The sequence below is a fragment of the Choristoneura fumiferana genome, chromosome 2 (genome assembly GCF_025370935.1).
Source record: "Choristoneura fumiferana chromosome 2, NRCan_CFum_1, whole genome shotgun sequence".
NCBI lineage: Eukaryota > Metazoa > Arthropoda > Insecta > Lepidoptera > Tortricidae > Choristoneura > Choristoneura fumiferana.
In genome coordinates this window covers 20892723-20912685 of record NC_133473.1, presented here as the reverse complement: position 1 = coordinate 20912685, position 19963 = coordinate 20892723, and the positions used below count along the sequence as shown (strand labels likewise).

At 37.7% G+C, this 19963-nt stretch overlaps 1 protein-coding gene across 5 annotated transcripts in view; it reads left to right on the top strand.

Moving 5' to 3' along the window:
- The window catches only part of Ten-m (teneurin transmembrane protein Ten-m), a 624351-nt gene that overhangs the window by 406902 nt on the left and 197486 nt on the right, over positions 1 to 19963 (top strand). For all 5 annotated transcript variants that reach the window (XM_074111143.1, XM_074111142.1, XM_074111144.1 and 2 more), the window contains one exon: positions 3909 to 4103. In XM_074111143.1, coding sequence (XP_073967244.1) covers positions 3909 to 4103 — 195 coding nt within the window. The remainder of the gene's footprint in view (positions 1 to 3908; positions 4104 to 19963) is intronic.

Below are 19963 nucleotides of genomic sequence, written 5' to 3'. Positions count from 1 at the left end.
AATTTAACACGTTTCTGTTTAGCTGATTTTTGAAATCTCACAACTCTGCGACATGGCACTGATGCTTCTACCCAAAATGTCACAAAAATACTCAAAAAAATCTTAATCAAAGTCTGAAGCAACGTTTCCACGAGAGATGTGCGAGGATGTGTTGCGAGAAATATGTTTTTCATTAACCAATAGAAACGCTTCATTTACCTCGCCTCGCTGCGCTCAGCTGTTTCCACCAGAGATGTGCTGTGCGAGGATGTGTAAATGAAGCGTTTCTATTGGTTAATGAAAAACACATCCCTTGCAATACATCCTCACACATTATTGGTGGAAATGCTGCTTAAAAGTAGGGCTGGGCTACCGCATCTGTAAAACTGAATTAGCATAGAATTTTTCAACAGAACGGTATTCAGTTGTCTTTATTATTTGGTTAGTACCTACTACGAGCGTTTCAACCGCTATCAGTTTCCTGTCATATATGTTAAAGAAATGAGACACCGTAAGTAAGAAGCGGATTGCTACCACCATCTTGCTCGCTAATCCTGCCGTGAAGCAGCAGTGCTTGCACTGTTGTGTTTCGGCGTGGAGAGCAAGACAGCCGGTGAAATTACTGGCACTTGAGGTATCCCATCTTAAGCCTCTAGGTTGGCAACGCATCTGCAATCCCCCTGGTGCTTCAGGTCTGTGGGCGGTGGTGATCTCTTACCATCAGGAGATTCACTTGCTCGTTTGCCATCCAGTCGAATAAAAAAAAGAAGTTGTAATGAATTGTAATTGTACCGAATGTACGAAATTTTTATAAACTCCTTCCGTCCTACCCGACTAATTTCTTCAGTATAAGCGACAAGAAACTGATAGCGGTTGATACGTTCGTAGAACTACCCATTTATTACTCCAGGGATATTAAGTAAGTAAAGCAAGTTTTTTTTTCGGGAATTCATAGAGTCATACTACGGTCTCTACGGTTTCGGTTACGGGAACTCTTATAAGTATTTTTATCGGGTCTACTCGTACATTGACTGGTTGAAAATTGTTAGTCATAATGTAATGTTTGTCATAATGAATGTTTGACATAAATCTTTTTTTCTCTGAAACTATTTATTTTTCAGAATTTTTATAAAACAAAGCTAACCTAACCTAGAGTTCTACAGGTGACCATTTAAAAATTTATGAAAAATTTACGGTTTCAGCGGGAAAAAAGATTATGATGATTGGTTATTTGGAGTCTTTTTGTATTTTTTATTTCAACTCCTTTGTTACTTTTACGGTCATCCCGTAAAACCATATCGAAAATACAAACTGAGACATGGATGCACAGAAAAACCAAAAAAGAAAGGTTTTTCAGTTGTCTCAGTTTATATTTTCGAAAAAAAAAATTGACTAACAAAAATTATGACAAACATTACATTATGACTTATAAAATTATGGCAGTCGAAAGGATCCATTTTTGTAGCTCCTATTTATAAGTGTACTTGAAAAAGGCGAATGATTAATCAAATCATACAATGCAGCCGACCTGCCTCGTACAAGTAAACCTTTTATGAACAAAAAAAAGGAATAAACGCAATTGACGACTGTTGAGATACAAATACAAACTATCATGTACCTATACCTTCTCTACCGCTCAACCTTTACGTGGATGATATGAGCATTTAGTTAGGGACCGATAAAGAGTGATTTTCAAAGTAAGAAATAGTGAAAGCCTCCTGATTTACTAACAAACATTAGAACTTTATGTAGTGCAAGTTTCTCAACGCAATATCAAAACGAGGCCACTTGCTTATCCTAAAACATTTTTAATAAACGTCCCTCAGAAACTTTGACATTTTCTTAAAACCCGACGACGCTTTGCTGCATAGACCGCGCGACCGCCTACAAAGGACTTAATATCGTTCCCTAGAAAAAAATCTTTTCACATGCAGTCTGCATACTCAATTACGGAGTCCAGTAATGAGGTACAGTAGAAACTAATTTTATTTTACTTGGAGTCCTTTGAGACGGGCCTCTTGGGATGTTTGGTTTAAATTAAAAAGTTTTCGCTCGTCTCGCGTCCACGCGGGTTTATTCATCAGATACTTTTTCCCTAATGATCTCATACGATTACGCTAAGTCGTAGGTTTTTCTGAAAATCCATCAGCGCCCCTGCGTTTCGAGAAAATGTTTTATGAAATCCATAATGAGATACTCCCGAGGATGCCGCGATGGCAAATTCTGAAGGTAATAAATAAGATTAAGGTACGGGGATAACTTGGAGCTTTATTTTTGTTGACCCGATGCCACTTAAATTTTTATGAAAGTGAGATTACTTTTTCAAGTCCCTACACGTTTCTGGGTAAGGTTTAATATCAGATGCTACTTAAGCATCACAAGTAAAGCTCCTTCCGTTCATTTTTCCTTTGTTTATTATAAACCGTCTGTAAGTTGACTCCTAATACTCCGTAACGGGATTCCTAATATTATTTACTCTTTTGAATCAATACAATTCTCGCGTAAGTCGCGAAGGCAAAACGTCCCGTTGAGTGGCTTTCACCGGTACGTACCACATTTTTCATGAAAGCAAAAGCCACAGCATTACTTAAAGGTTCTTAAACATCAAAGACGTATACACTGATTAAAGGTAAAATCAACGTGTAGAAAAATATTCAGTGCCATTTTCAGAAGGTTTTCCTTATTACCTTCTTTGCAGGTAGGAAATGTGGAATGAGCTTCGTAAGCAATATTCTCGCTCGACGACCCGCGGTGCTTGGTTTCGTTTTGCGTAAGCGTTAAATGCGATTTTAGTTTTAACTCCCGGCTGCAGTTAGCTCCCGTCGTATTTCAAATTACAATTAGTAAGTTTGTGATCGTGACTTTAAACAAAACCGGTCTTGGCATTTGTATTTTCGATAGCAACATTGTCAGTATAATCTTTCAAACTTCCTCAATTTTCACGATTAATTTCTGACACAATCCCGGGCATGTTCATCTACCAAACAGCGTGTGCTAAGCTCCGAGTACTTTAGGAATTATCATTGTCATTACCTTTGGAATCATCAATAGTTTCCATTATTTTATTTTGTAATCTTTTTATGTAGAAAACGAACCTACCTAATTCAGCATCATCCCGGTACATTGTTTTTCCTAATTATTCTCTTTCTATTTATATTCTTGCAAAAGCTTTATCATTATTTCGATCACGTCGATGCTCCGTTAATATTTTATCATAAATATGTGGGAAAAGGGCACCTTAGTTTAAAATGTCATTGTGGTTGTCTTTTGTTTGCTTTTATTGTTATCTCCTTACGTTCGGGCCGTGTACTTTCCCTTTTGATGTTCTCTCTATTTATGAACCTTTTCATTTTGCGTTCTCTCATGAACTTGTTCTAATGAGAATAAAAGAAAATGCTGAAATTTATTTGCCACAATGAAAATTGGACAATGAACGTTGTCTGTATTGAATTTCTGTGTACTCGGTTCGTGGGTTCCGGTGTAAGCGTAGCGTGACTTTAAAATCAATTAGTTTTATGTTTTAATTGGTACTGCAAATACTGCGAAACAGTTCAAAAAAGTTTATATTTATTTATCCGCTTTATATTATAATGGCTAGTCAAAGTCATAAATATCTATACGTTGCAAAGATGACAAGCGTTAAATGCCATTTACAAACTTTGATTTTTCACGTAGTTTTTTTTTCCATAACAACATCACTGCGTAGTTTTATTGAATTACCATGACATTATAGTACACAGATATTTAGGTAATAAAAAGAAAAATCGGAAAAAATCAATGAACTTTTACATAAAGTCCGTGCTCGTAGCTGTTGTCTGATTGCCTTGGTCTTAGAAAAGTAATTAAATGTTGCCTACACACATGTCCAACATGAATACGAACTTTACGAGTATGGAAGTGCAAAATGATAATGATTATTTTGTCACCAGGCCTGGGCCGGCTCCACCCCTACGGCTCGGGCAGCGGTAGCGGCTCGAGCTGCGGCAGCCGGCGCGCGCGCAGCCGCGGCCTGTCCGACTCGCCCGCGCCGACCACGCCCACCTCCACGGACAACGCCTCCGACGCAACGCTCACCGACTCCGAGCTGCCGTTGGCGAGGGATTCCACTCTACTAGTGCAGAACGGTAAGTGTTTGGTAATTAAACATGAATAGATGGCGCTGTTCGAGAACATTGAAGTGTCCGTTTTCAAGATGACGTGTTAACTTCGTCTGCAAGCAATAGATGGCGTTGTCCGAGACAACGTTGTACTTTAAAAATGTCCACCGTTAACTATTTTCAGGTAAAATTAGAAAATAATGTTTCTCGTAAAGATAATCTGTTTTTCTTAGTGACGCTTTGCTTAGTGTGAGGCTAGCTAGTTTGAATTAGTGCCTTTTAAAATCACGTGTTTTTGTTAAATGACTAAGAATTATTTTACTTAATAGAAACGTCTGGTAAGCCTTTCTTGCTATTTTTTTATTACCACAACCAGCAACTTTAATCGAGAGTGAACTGTTAGGCATTTGAAACTATTTCACTGCCAATAAAATAATGTACCAAATTCCGTGTCTCGTATTTCGCATGTCCCTATTTGCCGTAAATCGTACCGTAACTTTGATTCAGTGTTTATTTCCTTTTAGTGAAGTGAAATACGAACGACTTTGTGTGAACTGTCGCTTTTCTTCAAACAGTGTTTGTTCGATACAATTCAGTTTTGTTTCGTATTGGACTAGTTTAATTTGATTTGTTTGTTCCCAAGCTATTTGTATCAAAAAGTTGTTCAGAAGCGTTTCTGAACATCGATCTTATGCCGATGTAAGTTGTCTTTAACATACTTTGCGCTACCTTTATCTGCTACTTTGAGCAGGGAGCTAAAAATAGTACGTACAGCACACATTTTGACATTAGTTCCTTTAAACCCGAACTACTTATTTGTACTACTTGCTTGAGGTTCCGGATTCGATCCCCGGCCGGCGGAGATATTTGTATGACTAATATCATACAAATGCCTGTTCTTGAGTCTTTGGCGCTTCATAATATGTGTGTAAGTTTATATTTGTGACAATCCGTAGCAAAAAGGTCCTTAAGGCAAGGACCCTTTTGCTACGGATTGTCACATTTATCAATGTTAGTATTTTTATCCTAGCTAAGTAGCCATAGTAGGTACCATCAGCCAAATATGTGGTCTACCACCCTAAAGTTGATAATCGTTTGCATGTCACAAAACGATAATGCCATAGACGTGTTTGTCAACTTGAAAGTTCGACTTAAGCGACATATTCATTTGATAGGAACTTGTTTAAAAATTGGTAGACCACTTATTTAGCTGATGGTACAAGCATTGACGACCAGATGGCCTAGTGGTTAGAGAACCTGACTACGAAGCTTGAGGTCCCGGGTTCGATTCCCGTGTCGGGGCAGATATTTGTATGAAAAATACGAATGTTTGTTCTCGGGTCTTGGGTGTTTAATATGTATTTAAGTATGTATCTATCTATATAATTATATTTATCCGTTGCTTAGTACCCATAACACAAGCTTTGCTAAGCTTACTTTGGGACTAGGTCAATTGGTGTGAATTGTCCCGTGATATTTATTATTATTGCTTAATAAGGGGCTAGATCATTTGGTGTTAATTCACCCATTCTATTTTATTCATTATCACGTGAAAAATTCCAATCAGTTGTGTCATTTTTTATTATGTACCTACAATTTATATAGTTCATCAATAAACTGACAATTCACTATAACTTTTCCCTTTCCTCAAACCAAGCGGTTTGCGACGTTGTTTTACGGAATACCAAGCATCTGGTTCACTGAATTTTGGACCTCTAATAAGTAACGCCGAAATCTTTTTTTTTGACACAAGCATTGCGTCTTGGCAGCCATTTCACCTATGGCGTCTCAAGCAGAGAGCTGGAATTATTGTGCAAAATTACATTTCAAGTTTACCATGAGCTTTACGGTGACGAAAAAACCTGTACAAGCCTGCGAAGAAACTCAACAGCTTAGTGAAATTTCCGATTCGTACTGAGATCGCGTGGGAACTACGGTTTGCCTCTCACTCTGAGAGGAAGCCTGTGCCTTGTACTTGAACGTACAAGGCCAAGACAATTTGAAGAAGAAAATTTTAAACTTACAAATTTACCTGTGACTTAAATACCAGGGCAAAGAACTTGTTCGTTTCAAACCTGTGCTTAAAAATTAAACCTATGCTTATCAAAACAGATCAAAACGACCCTTTGAACTGAACGTATCGACGTTGCAACGCTCACGTATTTAAGGCCAAAGGATACGCTGCCGCTAAAAGTGTTTGCGGGAATGCAAAATGAACCATGTGATTGCTTCGGAATCGCATTATGGCGCTGCACAGATGCGTCAAGTTTTTAGTGCTGGAAGCGATATTAACCCCGCTTAAATATTTCCGTAAGCCTGATAAACTGGATCCTCTTACTCAGCAGAGAGCTCAGTTCTCTTTACTTGTTCTCCAGAATCTACTTGGAGACCTCAAATGAACTCTTTGACTTTGTTCCAACTGTCCAGTTCTATCACCCACGTTGCTATAATGTTTTAAACTCTCGTGATTTTCACTCATAATTAAAATGGACTTATCACTATCACTCTTCACCTTATCACTTATCGGGACTTAGTCTACTCGTGACCACGGCCACTATAATGTGGTCGAAACGTCGCGGTAAATATTACTCGCGTGTTTAGCGTGATAAGTCCCGTTTGTGGTATTTTAATTAACGTTGCTTTCATCAGCACCACCATCTATCGTTGGTGCTCCTCGACTGTGCGGTGTAAGTAATATTTCTTGCCCGTATAGTCGCGGAAGCTGAATCACGTACCAGGGTGGAACCTTTTCATAATTAGTTTCGCTATGATTTCTAGTTCATCAATCAAATTTTCAAGTAGAGCTTTTATAAGTATTTTCTGAAAAAGGCAATGACAATTTACGTCAGTCTAGTCATTGACCGTGGATATTTGATCTTCAAACGTCTGACGAAATTTCACCAGACTGAGGTAAAAATATTAAGACCTTAAACAAGTTATCTAACACTGCAAAGTGTTGTGATAGTTAAATTACGCAAAAATCCAATAAATCTTTTTGAAGATCTTGAAATTATAGATTTTAAGGTACACAAACTTTCAAAGCCGACTTTTCGATTAGCTTCTAAATAAAAACGCTGCAATAACATTTACGAGGAGAAATCGGCACGTGAAAAATATCAGGGCTCATGTCATCATTAGAATGCCTGCCACGCACAGTGATAAGTAAGAGTTATATAACTCATTTTTATAACTCAAGAGTATTAAATAAAGTACATACCCCGTACGGATCAGGCCCTTTCTAGGCCCGGCTAGGCCCGCCGAGACCCAGGCCCCGTGACACGAGGCCTCTCCCGCTTACGTAATGGATTTTTATCGCATCGTTCCGCATGAAAATTGGATGGGAAATCCAACCGAGACCCGCTTTTAATTTGCCTACCGTCGGATTCTATAATCGTTCTAGATTTCATTGAATGCAATTTAATTGAAATTCTCTAGATGTGCTCGATTAGAATCGATTGCGTTTGTAGAACGAGCGAAATTTGTATTAAACGTCGTGACATCTGGTCCAGAACAGCTAATCTCGACTTGGTTTCGCGCCTGGTGATATCTTAATTAGTTTTGCTCCTTGGTCTGTGTAAAACGTGTCTGCACTTACGACCATCTCGTTATCAGCACGGGTGTAACGAGTACGATGTAAATTGAATTGTTATTTGATTTGTGAAACGTAATTCTTATTAATATTCAGACCGGTGACCCCTATACTCCTAATAACAATTTGTTTTATGCCTAACTCCAACAAAGCGATAGTTGCTAACTTGTTACGCAAATACAAATGAACAATTTCGATGCTGCCGCGTGTTTTCAATGTTTTCCTTCACTTCGTAAACTTTCTCGCCGAAATTTGGGGTCCGGTGTTTGTTTACATTCAGTTTTTGGGTCCCAATTTAAACTATACCGGCTTTTATTTGTCATTTAGTGCGACATTTGTCGTTCGGTGGTCGGTGCGTCCCAACCCTTTGTTTGCGGCGTCGTATATATTCGGGCGATGTTCGGCGGATAAAGGAAGCAGCGTTTAATCTTTAATTTGGGTCGCCCACGAACTTCATTTTGCGTCGCACGTTAATTTCGGTAAGTGATGTGATCCTGTTTAGCTTTGCGAGCTATAAATTTTAAGGGTCAATCTTTTCCTCGTCGGCTGGTTTTTCCTGCGATTCATATTTGGGAGGGCGTTGTGATAACACAAATGGATTGATTCCTCCTCTCGTTTCACGGGTTCCGGTTCCATTCTAAATTTAAAAGTTAAATATCACAAATCGCTCGGATGACCGTCATAAACGGCCGACAAGTCGTAAACGCGAGGGCTGTCGAACGTGTTAAACAATTTGATACGCGGTAACAACGACGTTTTTATGCCGCGATATTTTGGTCGAGTGTCCCCTTTAATTGCCGCTATTAAACGCATGTTTGTGACGGATTGTCGAGCGATAGATGGCTCTTAGTCGTTTCCTGAACTATAAACCAGCTAGTCGTCCTTGTCTGTCCCACAGACGCAGCCCTCATTAGAATGCGATGCAAACATCTGTGTTCGGCAGTGGCCGTGGGATAATCATAATGAAAGCCGGAAATTCGTTAACGAATATGGCAGCGCTTCGTTAAATTTTATGTGTGTTTGTTTAATGAATGAATGTCTTTTTGAATTCCATGTGTTGCCTCCCGGGCGCTGCTTTAGTCGTCGCATAAAACGAAACTTGGGAGTGGATTCTCGGAAAAGCTTATAACATTACCGGGTAATCGCATTATTCAAGCTTTTAAGTTAAACAATAAGTACAAACAATAGTTCGTGCTGTAAAAAGTTTTATAAAGGTCAGTTCAGAAGTTTACTAGAGCTTTGTTTAAAATGTTGATTAAGGAAAAAAACATTGGCAGGTTAATAAAAGAGTGACCGACTCGCAGATTACACGAGGAAGATAACATTCCTGAAATATAATCTCATTAAATTAACGTCGCGGTTTTTCCTGTCTCTTGTACTATTTTACTCCCCGAAATGCCGGAATTAAGGTTTCCATATTCATCCATCAAGGGAATTCCGCGAAATTTCGTTCACTCATGGCACCCCTTAATCCTTAAGACGAATATCTCAAACTTACGGGCGGAACGAATAATCACAGGGTTGTGACAAGCGAGAAAAAATTTAGAATTCGTCACTTAATCCGCGAAGCCGGGGATTTGAGTGTAACAAATACCTAGCATTAGACTTGACTGATGAAGTCCCGAGTTATTTTACACTTCCGCGCCGTCAAATCGCGACAGCCCTGCGATGGGCTCCAAGTACAATCTTAATTCCTCGCCCGACCTTCCTTCAGATCTGAGAAACGCTAATAGAAAAGATTGTTACACTACATTGAGCGTAAAAATCCATTCATAAGCTTGAAGCGTCAAAGGAAACGTAATGCTTAATGAGATAAAGGTCTTTACCACGCGGATAGTACAAAGTCAGCGCAAATTAAAAACGTTACAAGCTAACCTCACTATCCCTCAGTTTGAAGCCTGTTACGAGTCCTTTATCGCCCATTCCTTCCGTCGTCCCTCGTAAGTATTAAGGTTTGTTATTTGCCGATACCTCAAAACCGGCACAAAGCTGGAACCTCCTTAGTTTGCTCGAAAGCACAAAGGAGTTTCGTATCAGTCCGCCGACCCAGCGGACCTTTAAAAGTACCAGTCCTTTGAGAAACCAATCCTTTAATACTAATTGAATCATAATTTGAAAGACGGAAAGTTTCTTTTTATGTAAATCTTTTTGGCCTCAGCAGGCTCAAAGCCCCGAAAAATGGGGGCTTAATAACCTTGAATTTGCAAAGTCTTTATTTGGGTCGTATAATCGGGATTAAAATTTATTCCGTCCGAATTCCCTTTTTTCATCTCATTGTAGGTGAAATGGTCTCGATCCGCAATGGATGCGGGCGCAGTGCAAGTGGGCACGCGGCTTGATTGCGCCGCAGTGCCTTGTATTATTTTAAGCTCGTTTATAATTTTAATTCCACTTCTCGAATTGAATTGTAGCCTTATTGTGATTTCCGTATACCCTGACAATTTTATTGTAGCTTCATAAAATTTTACGAGTCAAATTAGCAAAGGCGTTTCTTTTGTTACGGATCGGTATAATTTGCGCCGCCGGCGGTCAGTTTTTGCGGTAAATTATATTTCTATGCAAATTTGTTTGTTTTAGTCTAGACGTCTTTGTTTTTGGTTTTACCGTTTAGAACATTATTTTTACGCTCAGCGGAATCAGGATGTTACTAATGGGTATATTTAGGTAATTCTGTATGCTTTGCTTCGCTACGCTTGTTTTGGTTGTGCGTTGATAAACAATTCTATAAGTCCACGAGTAGATGGAAAATCCGTATCTGGGGCACAGTATATATTTAGCTTATATATATACTGTGTCTGGGATCACTAAAAATCAGCGTCACGAAATTATTTCTAGATCTCTCCGTGACACATAGCCGAGTGGCGGCCATGTTTGCTTTTATATGCGTATTCCATTAAGTAATAAACCATTATTATTTTAAGATATAAAAATGTAGAAGATTATTGCGGTCCAAAGTGGTAATGCGGCCAGCATCATGGGAACCCTGCCACGGGCAGATCTTTTGGCAAACGTACTTATGATAGTGATTAGTACTGAATTTGTTATGCTAGTGTTGTAGTTATTTTTTTTGAACTGTCGTTATGTTGCTAAGAAATAAAACTATTTCGTTTGGAAGTTGTGTTTCGTTATTTATTATGACCACACAGGAGACCCCATTTTACCCCTATACACGGGGCATAGCCGGTCAAATGCCTTTTTTCATTTAAGTATTCACATCTAGTAGATTAATTACATTATCAACATAAATGTAGTCATTCGCAATGAATTAAGCTATGATTTTAAGTTAAAACTTTTAATTTAATCACATTATTTTCGTGTTTAGGGATGTTTAAACGTTAAGTACCCTACTATACGCTTATATGGGCTCTGTCTGCAATAAACTGTTTTTTTTTTTTTTTTTTACTATGCCCCCCAAATATATTTAGTTAAGGTTTCTTATGTAAGTTTTCTTTGTCTTCATTTTAACTATTGATTTTGTGTGACTAAGTATTAACTGAATACATGATGGTAAGGAAGATTATTTGTAAATTTATATGAAAAAGGACTTTATGTCGTTGCCACAGTGAACACCAGGTTAATCTTAAATACACTTTATCCAACAGCAATCTCAGCTACTTTCGACGAAGGAAATAAGCGCACTCCTCCTCCGAAATAGCTTAATAGCCCCTCCTAAGTTCGAAGCAAAATCAAGAAACAATTTAGCACCACGCGCGACAATAAATCGCGACGACAATTTCCGAAACGTTATTTTTCTATCTAGAATGTACTGGGGTCTCATCTCGCGAAAGAAAATCGCACCTACAATCCCATTACAGGTCCCTATTCCAGTACAATTTGCGAGCGAAGAACGCGAGCAATTTTCAAAGTTAGATGAAAATATCGGGAAGACTGCGGCAGCTTTCGGCGTCCCCGCCTTCCAGATAGTTCCTTTCTTACCATCGATTTCCTCCCATTTCTAACTGTCTTTTGTGTTGGATTGCCATTCTTTAAAATATATTCGCTGCGAAATATATAGAACAAGGTATTATCGTTGAAAAGGAGCGGTTAGTAAAATATAAAGTCTTGACGACCAGATGGCCTAGTGGTTAGAGAACCTGACTACGAAGCTTGAGGTCCCGGGTTCGATTCCCGTGTCGGGCAGATATTTGTATGAAAAATACGAATGTTTGTTCTCGGGTCTTGGGTGTTTACTATGTATTTAAGTATGTATCTATCTATATAATTATATTTATCCGTTGCTAAGCTTACTTTGGGACTAGGTCAATTGGTGTGAATTGTCCCGTGATATTTATTTATTTATTATTATTTATTTATAAAGAGTTCCTAGATGTACGGAAATAAATTTGTTACATACGATTTAATACATAAATTTTCCTGTATTTTTGTCGGTCCGATTGTCTGATGTGTAATTTAGTTTATTGAGCAGTCTGTATAAAAATACATCATAATTTACATTTAGTGGCTGTTTCACCTTCCATTGATTAGTGTTAACTGGCGGTTTGGTGTGATGCCGCCTCTATTTGTTTTGTTCGAATAGACGGAGACGGCATCACATTTAACCGTCAGTTAGCACTAATCAATGGATGGTGAAACAGCTCCTTAATGTATAATTTTAAGAAATGTGTACTAAAAAACCTTCTAATTACATATTATGTGCACCTACACAATTACAATTTATTATCATAATAAAACACGAATCATTAGTTGACTTTGAATGTTTTCACTTAATTTGACTGCAATTGAAACAGAAATAATACCTAATATTATCCACAATAAATATTTTGGGTGGAAATATTTAGGTAAAAGAAAGAAAGAAAGTTGAAATATCTTCCAAAATGATCAAAACTAGTCTGACCGTTTAACATTTAACTTTGTAGTTTTGAAAATCATGTCTTACGAGAGCTTAAGTAATTAATTTCAAATATAGGTACATTCGGCATCAAAAGTAGCTGTACACTTTCGTACTTTGTCGTTTTACAGCCACATACAAAACGCCATGCAAGATTGTCAATGTGTCTATGCGACAGGGTAAAAATCGGCCAAGAGCGTGTCGGATACGCCCAGGGTTCCGTAGACATTACGAAAAAATTAAGTAATATTTTTCTAAGGATTTCGCGGTTCGTAGTTTATACGGAATCTTCCATGTTTAGGTATATTTTATACCTTAGGCTGCTATTTAAGAGTAAAACTACTAATAATTCTCAAGCAAACTGTTCAAATACAATCTGTTCCTGTAAATTATCATAAAAAATCACATTGAAGGCGTTTTAGTCTTTTCACTAAAATCAATCTTTACCGATTAAATATGCTCAAATATGCCTTTTGACAAAAGACAAAGCCTCGGTTTCGATCCTGTCGATTCAGGTTGCTGAATAACGAATAAAATATGGCTCGCCAAATTCAGCGCGACCGTGGTTCTATTGGTAGGTATAAATAATGGACCCAGACGCTTCAATATTTCAACTATCTCGTAAGGGTCTGAGAAAATTCAAAGCTAGTATCAAGATTGGCTCCGACCTTATCAGCGTAGATATTTTCCGTTCGCTCTTCAATTCCATCAGCAGTTTTTAAATTAATGTCTGGGAATTACTTTATTATTTATCGAATCAGGCGTTACTTTGCGGAAAAAATCTTTTAGTTCATAACTTTATTATTCCAAATATAATTCAATCAGGAATGAAAACGTTTTGTTAATTAATCTTGTTAAAAAAAAGTTTTCCTGGAACGTTTTCAAAGCGTAGTAATTATTTTCTACCATTATCAAAGCTCCTGTAAACGAGAAAAGAAAGCACGACGAAATGAACATAAGTAGAACAAAGTGTAAAGTTCTTTCCGTTAGTCACCTTTTATTTCTCTTTTTATTAAACGGCGTCACTCACGCCTCTATTCCGAACGCTCCCGTAGAAGCAATAAATAATCGTTATAAAATAAAATACGTCTTCAAGATACGAGGATGCAACAAAGGAAAAAGGAGATATAACGAAAAGTGGCAATTTTGGCGCCCTGCAAGAGCGTACCTTGTCCTCGGTAAACTTATAAATACTGTCGCTATAACCTTTGTGACGTTGATGTAGAACATATTTTACAGCTCCCGTCTGCAAGGATAACTTTGTATTTTTAACACAGATACCATGTTCGGTTTTTTCTCGCGAGGAGGGCTTAGAAACTTTTTGAGGGTTATATATCGTTTAGGCCACACTCGACAACTTTGTAGATTAATTCTAGCGTCGAAATGCGAAAATGCATTACTCGGCACTTTTGCATTAAGTCCCGTTCTTATTGAATCTTGCCGAGTCCCTAATGAGTTCGGTGACAGTTATGAATAAATCATCAGTATTGTTACTGCCACTCGACTGTTTTTATTAGATGTCATTATTTATCAGTTCGGCAACTGGGAAAGCGAACGCGTAGTAAAAAGACTGCGTGTTAAATTTCATCTTGCTGTGTAATCCCCGTTAGATATAATTAAAATATTGTCCCTATTTAATACGAAAGTTGTTGTTGTTGTTTTGCGCAGAATCCACACGATTTAGCGTCGCGTTTGTTGTGAGAGTAAAAGTTTCGCAGCACGCTCTTAAGCCGATAACAAGAAAATCAAATTCCGTCCGCACAATGTGTAGCTCGCTGAAAATTCTTCAAAAGAAGAAGTTGTTAACAAAAATACGCTGAGAGTCAGTGCCTGTGGGCCCCTGATAAGGCACAGGGATCCGCAGTAAACACCCGTCGGGGAACCACTTGGGCAACTACGGGACGCAAGAGGCAAGCGTTTGCGGCTTCACCACGCCTTTTGCTTGTAAATGATGTGGCATCTTGTCCACTTTTATTTCTTCAACATTTTCTCTATTTTTATCCACTACAGTATTGCTAACGTTATTTATACTAAGGTTTTCATTCGTGTTAAGTTTATTTCTATTAGGAATATAGATAATCGCGAGGAAGTCATATTTCTTATGGCAAAATGTATGCCTCTCATTTCTTGCCGTCGCGTCCCTTCAGTAACTTGCGTCGCCACTTCCCAGGCATTTATAAGCAAATACCTACGTAAATATAACGGGGCTCGATGACGGCGTTCTCAAAGAAACTGTGTATTGGCAAAATTTGTTAATTAAGCTCGTTTTGTTTCGGTCTTTAAATATCTAAAGGTAAAGTTGTAAATTAATGTTCTTATTTATCTGTGCCCCAATTTTATTACGTTATTTATTAACTTCTAATATTGAATGAATGCCTTTATTGTTAGATAATTTAACTGTAATTTTGAAAGGCACGTTCTGTATTTCGTGCTGTATATCAAAGGAAATGTTACGGACTTTATTGAATACAATGCAATTAAGCAAAGGATTTCAATTATTAAATACTGCTTTTCATAATTTTACTCGTTATTATTAATGGTAAATAACCTAACAATGCTTCTTGCATGTACATTTTTATCTACTTTCAATAATCCAATCGTCTTAGAACTTTGTACATGTTTAAGAAAAAATAGTTCGGTTAGTTCTTCAATTACTCGTACTTATGGAAACGAAACAATTGCTATGTCGACAAGGAATCATTATCGAAAATATCGCCTCACCGGGGTTATTTTAAAATAACTTTCACTATTAGGTACTTAACTTCTGCTTATAGATACTCTACTAAATGTCTTAGATATGAGTAAATTGTTACATACAATTAACGAAAACTGAATTAATACATGCGATCATGATTTGATTCGAACAAAGAGTTAAATAAATGCTTCCAAAAAGTTGATAATATGCAGGACGCTTTATTTTCGCAGTTTACCCGAGTTACTTCTATCGACATGAAACTGCACTCTCAGTCTTTTATTTGATTAACCTGATACCGGTTATTAAAACCATTTTAATTTTATTAATAATATGCATGAGCCTGCCGTTTGCATAATTAAAAACACTTCTGCTAAGTGTGAAAAAGCATTATACACTAATGAAGTAAAACTTGCAGCAATAAAAAGAAAACGTTAAGTAAGAACAACTTAAATTACGTAAATCAAGCGTTGAATGTTATTTCGAAAGTAATAATCATCTTGTTTACTTTTAGTCAATGTTTCTAATAATCCAGCTTTAGAATTTTGGATGTGATAATTATTCCATACACTGAACGAATTTAGATGAAACTTGGTTCGCAGATAGTTTATCATTATTCCAACATAGATAATGATATAATACATACGTCCCATTGTTGTGCACAGGCCTTTTCTCAGAATTAAAGAGCCTGGGCCGTAGTTCCTGCGTGAGCTTAATGCGGATTGCAAACTTCACACACACCATTGAATTTCTTCACAGATTTGTGTTGGACCACGATGTTTGCCTTCGCCGTAAAACTCGTGCTAAATTTCAAATGTAATGTCGCACAAACTTACTTACTCCAGGGCACAGTGACCCAAAGTGGGTCTTGGCCTCCAACACCAGACCACGCCACGCTTTGCGATCTTGAGCCAGCTCTTGCCAGTCTTCGACCCCGAGATCCAAAAGGTCTTTCAGGACCTCGTCCCTCCAGCGGTACCTGGGACAACTAACCGGCCTACGCCCACTCGGTCGTCCCAAGCACGCTCTCTTCACGGTTCGATCCTCTCCCAACTTTTCTACGTGCCCGAGCCACCGGAGTCTAGACGCCATGGTCTCTCCTATAACATTGGGCTCAGATACCAGGGAATTCATATGCGACTCGGATTTGAACCCACGATCCTCTGCTTGAGAGGCCATAAGTCACTAGGCCACCACGATACAATTAGTTTAGTATTTAATCTCGATTAAAACAGAATACTTATAATCCCGGAAAATTACATAGTTCCCGCGGGATGGCGATAAATTAATTCTTCGTAGACGAAGCCGCAGGCAACGGCCGGTGTCATCTAATTCTCGTTCCACCTTTTTCTATCTTTCAGAAGGACATTAAGTTACCCAGAACTTCAACTCCTGCCTTAGTTGTTTACATAAATTTATTACTAACTTCATGTAGATTCAAGAAACATTTCGTCGCCCTCCGGGAATACCCCCGGCGAGGAAACTTTGATTTCACAACTTTTAATAGAAGAACACTCAAATATCTTCCGTGTACAATTTATTTTTTTATTCATAGGAGCCACAGACTGGCGTCCACATTTTTCCTAAGCGTAATTTATGCATAATTCATACAACAATAAAAAGCGGTACACTTCGCTTTCCGAAAATTCCATTAAAACTCGAAGGATATATTTATTACTTTTTCCCTTACAAAGGAACACCCGAAGCCGCAAAAATTGAGTTAATCTTCCGACTTTGCGTACTCAAAAAGTATTGTCGAAAAGACAAAAGAAAATAGGGACTATTAAATTACATTTTTTTTTATAACAAGTTTCGCAAATTTGCTTCAGTAAGTTTTCGATCGGTTAGATATTCCTGAAGGACCAGGATTCATAAGCTAAAAAGCTAAAAATAATTTAACAATAACAGACATTTTGTAATTTTTGGATTCAAATAAGTATCTATATTTTGAATTGCATAGAATAGAAATGACTATTTTATTTGTTGAACATAGATAAGTTACAACGATATTAAGAAATAAGCTGGTTTTACAAATATGACTGTGTTTTATTTTGTCATAACACTAATAATTTATTTAAATAAAATGATAGAAGTCATGCAACAGAAATACACACAGAATAATAAACAGAACATAAACAGAATGACATTCTAAATTCTATTTTTTATTTTTTATTCTGGCTGTCAATTTATTGTAATAACATTTATTTTTTGTATACATTTGACGATCCTTTTGTGAATTTCATGTAATTAACTGACATGTGTTTATAATGTATTTTTTCAAAAGGTAATAAATAAATCTAATCTAATCTAATCTACAAGTAAATATAAATCACAATCATATAAGTGTAAGTCACAATAGGTAATATAGTAACTTGGTATGGTTAATGTTAGTACCAATACATTACGTTACAAAAATAAAACCTTACAAACTAATAAAATAATAAGTAAAAAGCCCAACAAGCGCTTCAATATCCTCGAAACCCACGTATTTTGTAGGTGTTAAGCGTCTGAAAATTAAATTTCACAAATCGGAGGTTACTTAATTGCACCATAAATAAAAGGGAGTAAATTGTAAACCCATTTCATTTTATGACAGTGAAATTCGCAAATCACCACCTACACACAAATAGCAAGCCCCATGCATGCATCGCGAAACTGCATCATTACGTCTGTCAGTTGCATGCATGCACCCGCGCTGCGTTTGTAAGCAGCCACGTGGTTTTTGATTTTAATTAAATTTGATAAATGTGAACTAGCTTGTTTGAATGAAATGTTGAATTTCGTTTTGCCATCAATTTGGCGGCTATTGTTTTCGGAACAATACAAATGATGAGTTGAATTGTAAGAGTAATTTGTTGTGTCACAATTATGGTTAAGTTTATTTTTAGAATTGCTGTCCTTGAGTTTACAATAAATTTCGAATATAAAACGTATTCGAGGCTCCAAAAAGCAGGTGACGATCTAAGCTAACAACGTCAATAGACTATCAATATTATCATGATCCGTATCACAAAACTACAGACGCGTGTCGCGGATTCTTGTAACTTGAAATGCTTCAAATTAGTTACAAAGTAGTTAAGTAGGTATTAAGCTAACTTTAACCTTGATCTTACGTATGGAAAATCTAAAAAAAACACAGAAACTTACTTCAAACAGGCCTCCTGCTCCAAAGGCAACGCAGCGCGGGGTATTGTACTCAAGACGCTGGCCGCGTTGCCTCGCTGCACTACGGGGCTCAGTCTTTGGATGGAGAAACTGCATAGTCTGAGGTCCACACCAGAGATGCCGATTAATTTGTCTGACACCTACTTTTATATATTTTTTATGTTAAACGACCAAAACCCCGAGGTTTCGGTCACAAGTAATAACAGTATCACGATAATAATTATCAAATCCAATGCAGAAATTGAAGTGGCAATGGGCAGGCCACATTGCTCGAAGAACAGATAACCGTTGGGGGAGAAAAGTCCTCGAGTGGCGACCACGAACCGGAAGACGAAGCGTTGGCAGGCCTCACACCAGGTGGACTGACGACATCGTGAGAGTAGCGGGAAACCGGTGAATGCAAGTGGCGAGTTGTCGTTCATTGTGGCGTTCTAAGGGGGAGGCCTTTGTCCAGCAGTGGACGTCTTCCGGCTGATGATGAATGCAGAAATCCTTGCTTACTAACAATAAATGTAAGTGTATTGGGTGTGCCATTGTTTTTCCAAGTAGGATCTCCTTACTAATATTATTAGGTAATTAAAATATTGAACCGATCTTGATAATATTTGGTATAAAGATAGTTTGAGAAGACCCTGAGAAAAAAATAGAATGATTTTTATCTCGGAGACTTGTGTAATCACTAGATAGATCAACAAAATTCATCGCAGATGAAGTCGTGGTTAATAGCTGTTATATTGATGTTATAGAGGGTGCTGTCAGTCTCACACCTCAGACAACCTCAAAGAATCTGGATCATCCTAAATTAGATGTTCTGTAACGATCCCTAAGATAATAGGTTTTCTTTTCTAAGGGAAAAAACCAATTTCCCCGGTAAAACATCAAAATACCTAAGTCAAGTTGCGGATAATCCGAAAAGTCGACGGTAAGTATCTTACATGATATTTGTTTACTTTGCGGGGAGCGCTCTTACGCGTAAATATTGTAATAAGCCCACGGTACAGGACTTGAATTGATATTGCTCAGAAGAAGCTCAACTTGTTAAGATGTTTTCACTAAAAATGTGTTAGACGAAACAGTCCCTAAATTTCAAAGTTCCATCGACGCCATTTCAAGTATTTACGTAGATGATTCTCTATCAAGCTTAATACCAAAGACCCTCATTATTTTACAAGTTAGTTATTACAAAATGTTTGAAGCCAGTTTTATGATTTCCTCATAATACTGTTTCTTCGAAACTAGGCAGAGCATTATTTAAAATATAATGTTTCTCTTCCTAAGAGCGATGAAATTCAGCCGGCCTTTCAGATGGGAGCCGTAATAAACCTTCCGTTTATAATAACAATCTGCTGAACCGACAGCAGTAAAGAAGGGTCGTGTCTTTAACGCGTACACTGAAATTCGATCACGTAGACTATAACCTAGAAAGCGATTTAAGGCGCAGACTGGTTTGGACGAGAACGGTAAATAAATTGATTGCTTTTTGTAGTGGTCGTAAAACAGGAGGTCTTCGTATTTGCTAAACGGCTACGGAACTACGGAACCAACGGTCCGCGAACCAAACAATGTTGGATGAAAGTGGTTTTCTTGTGACT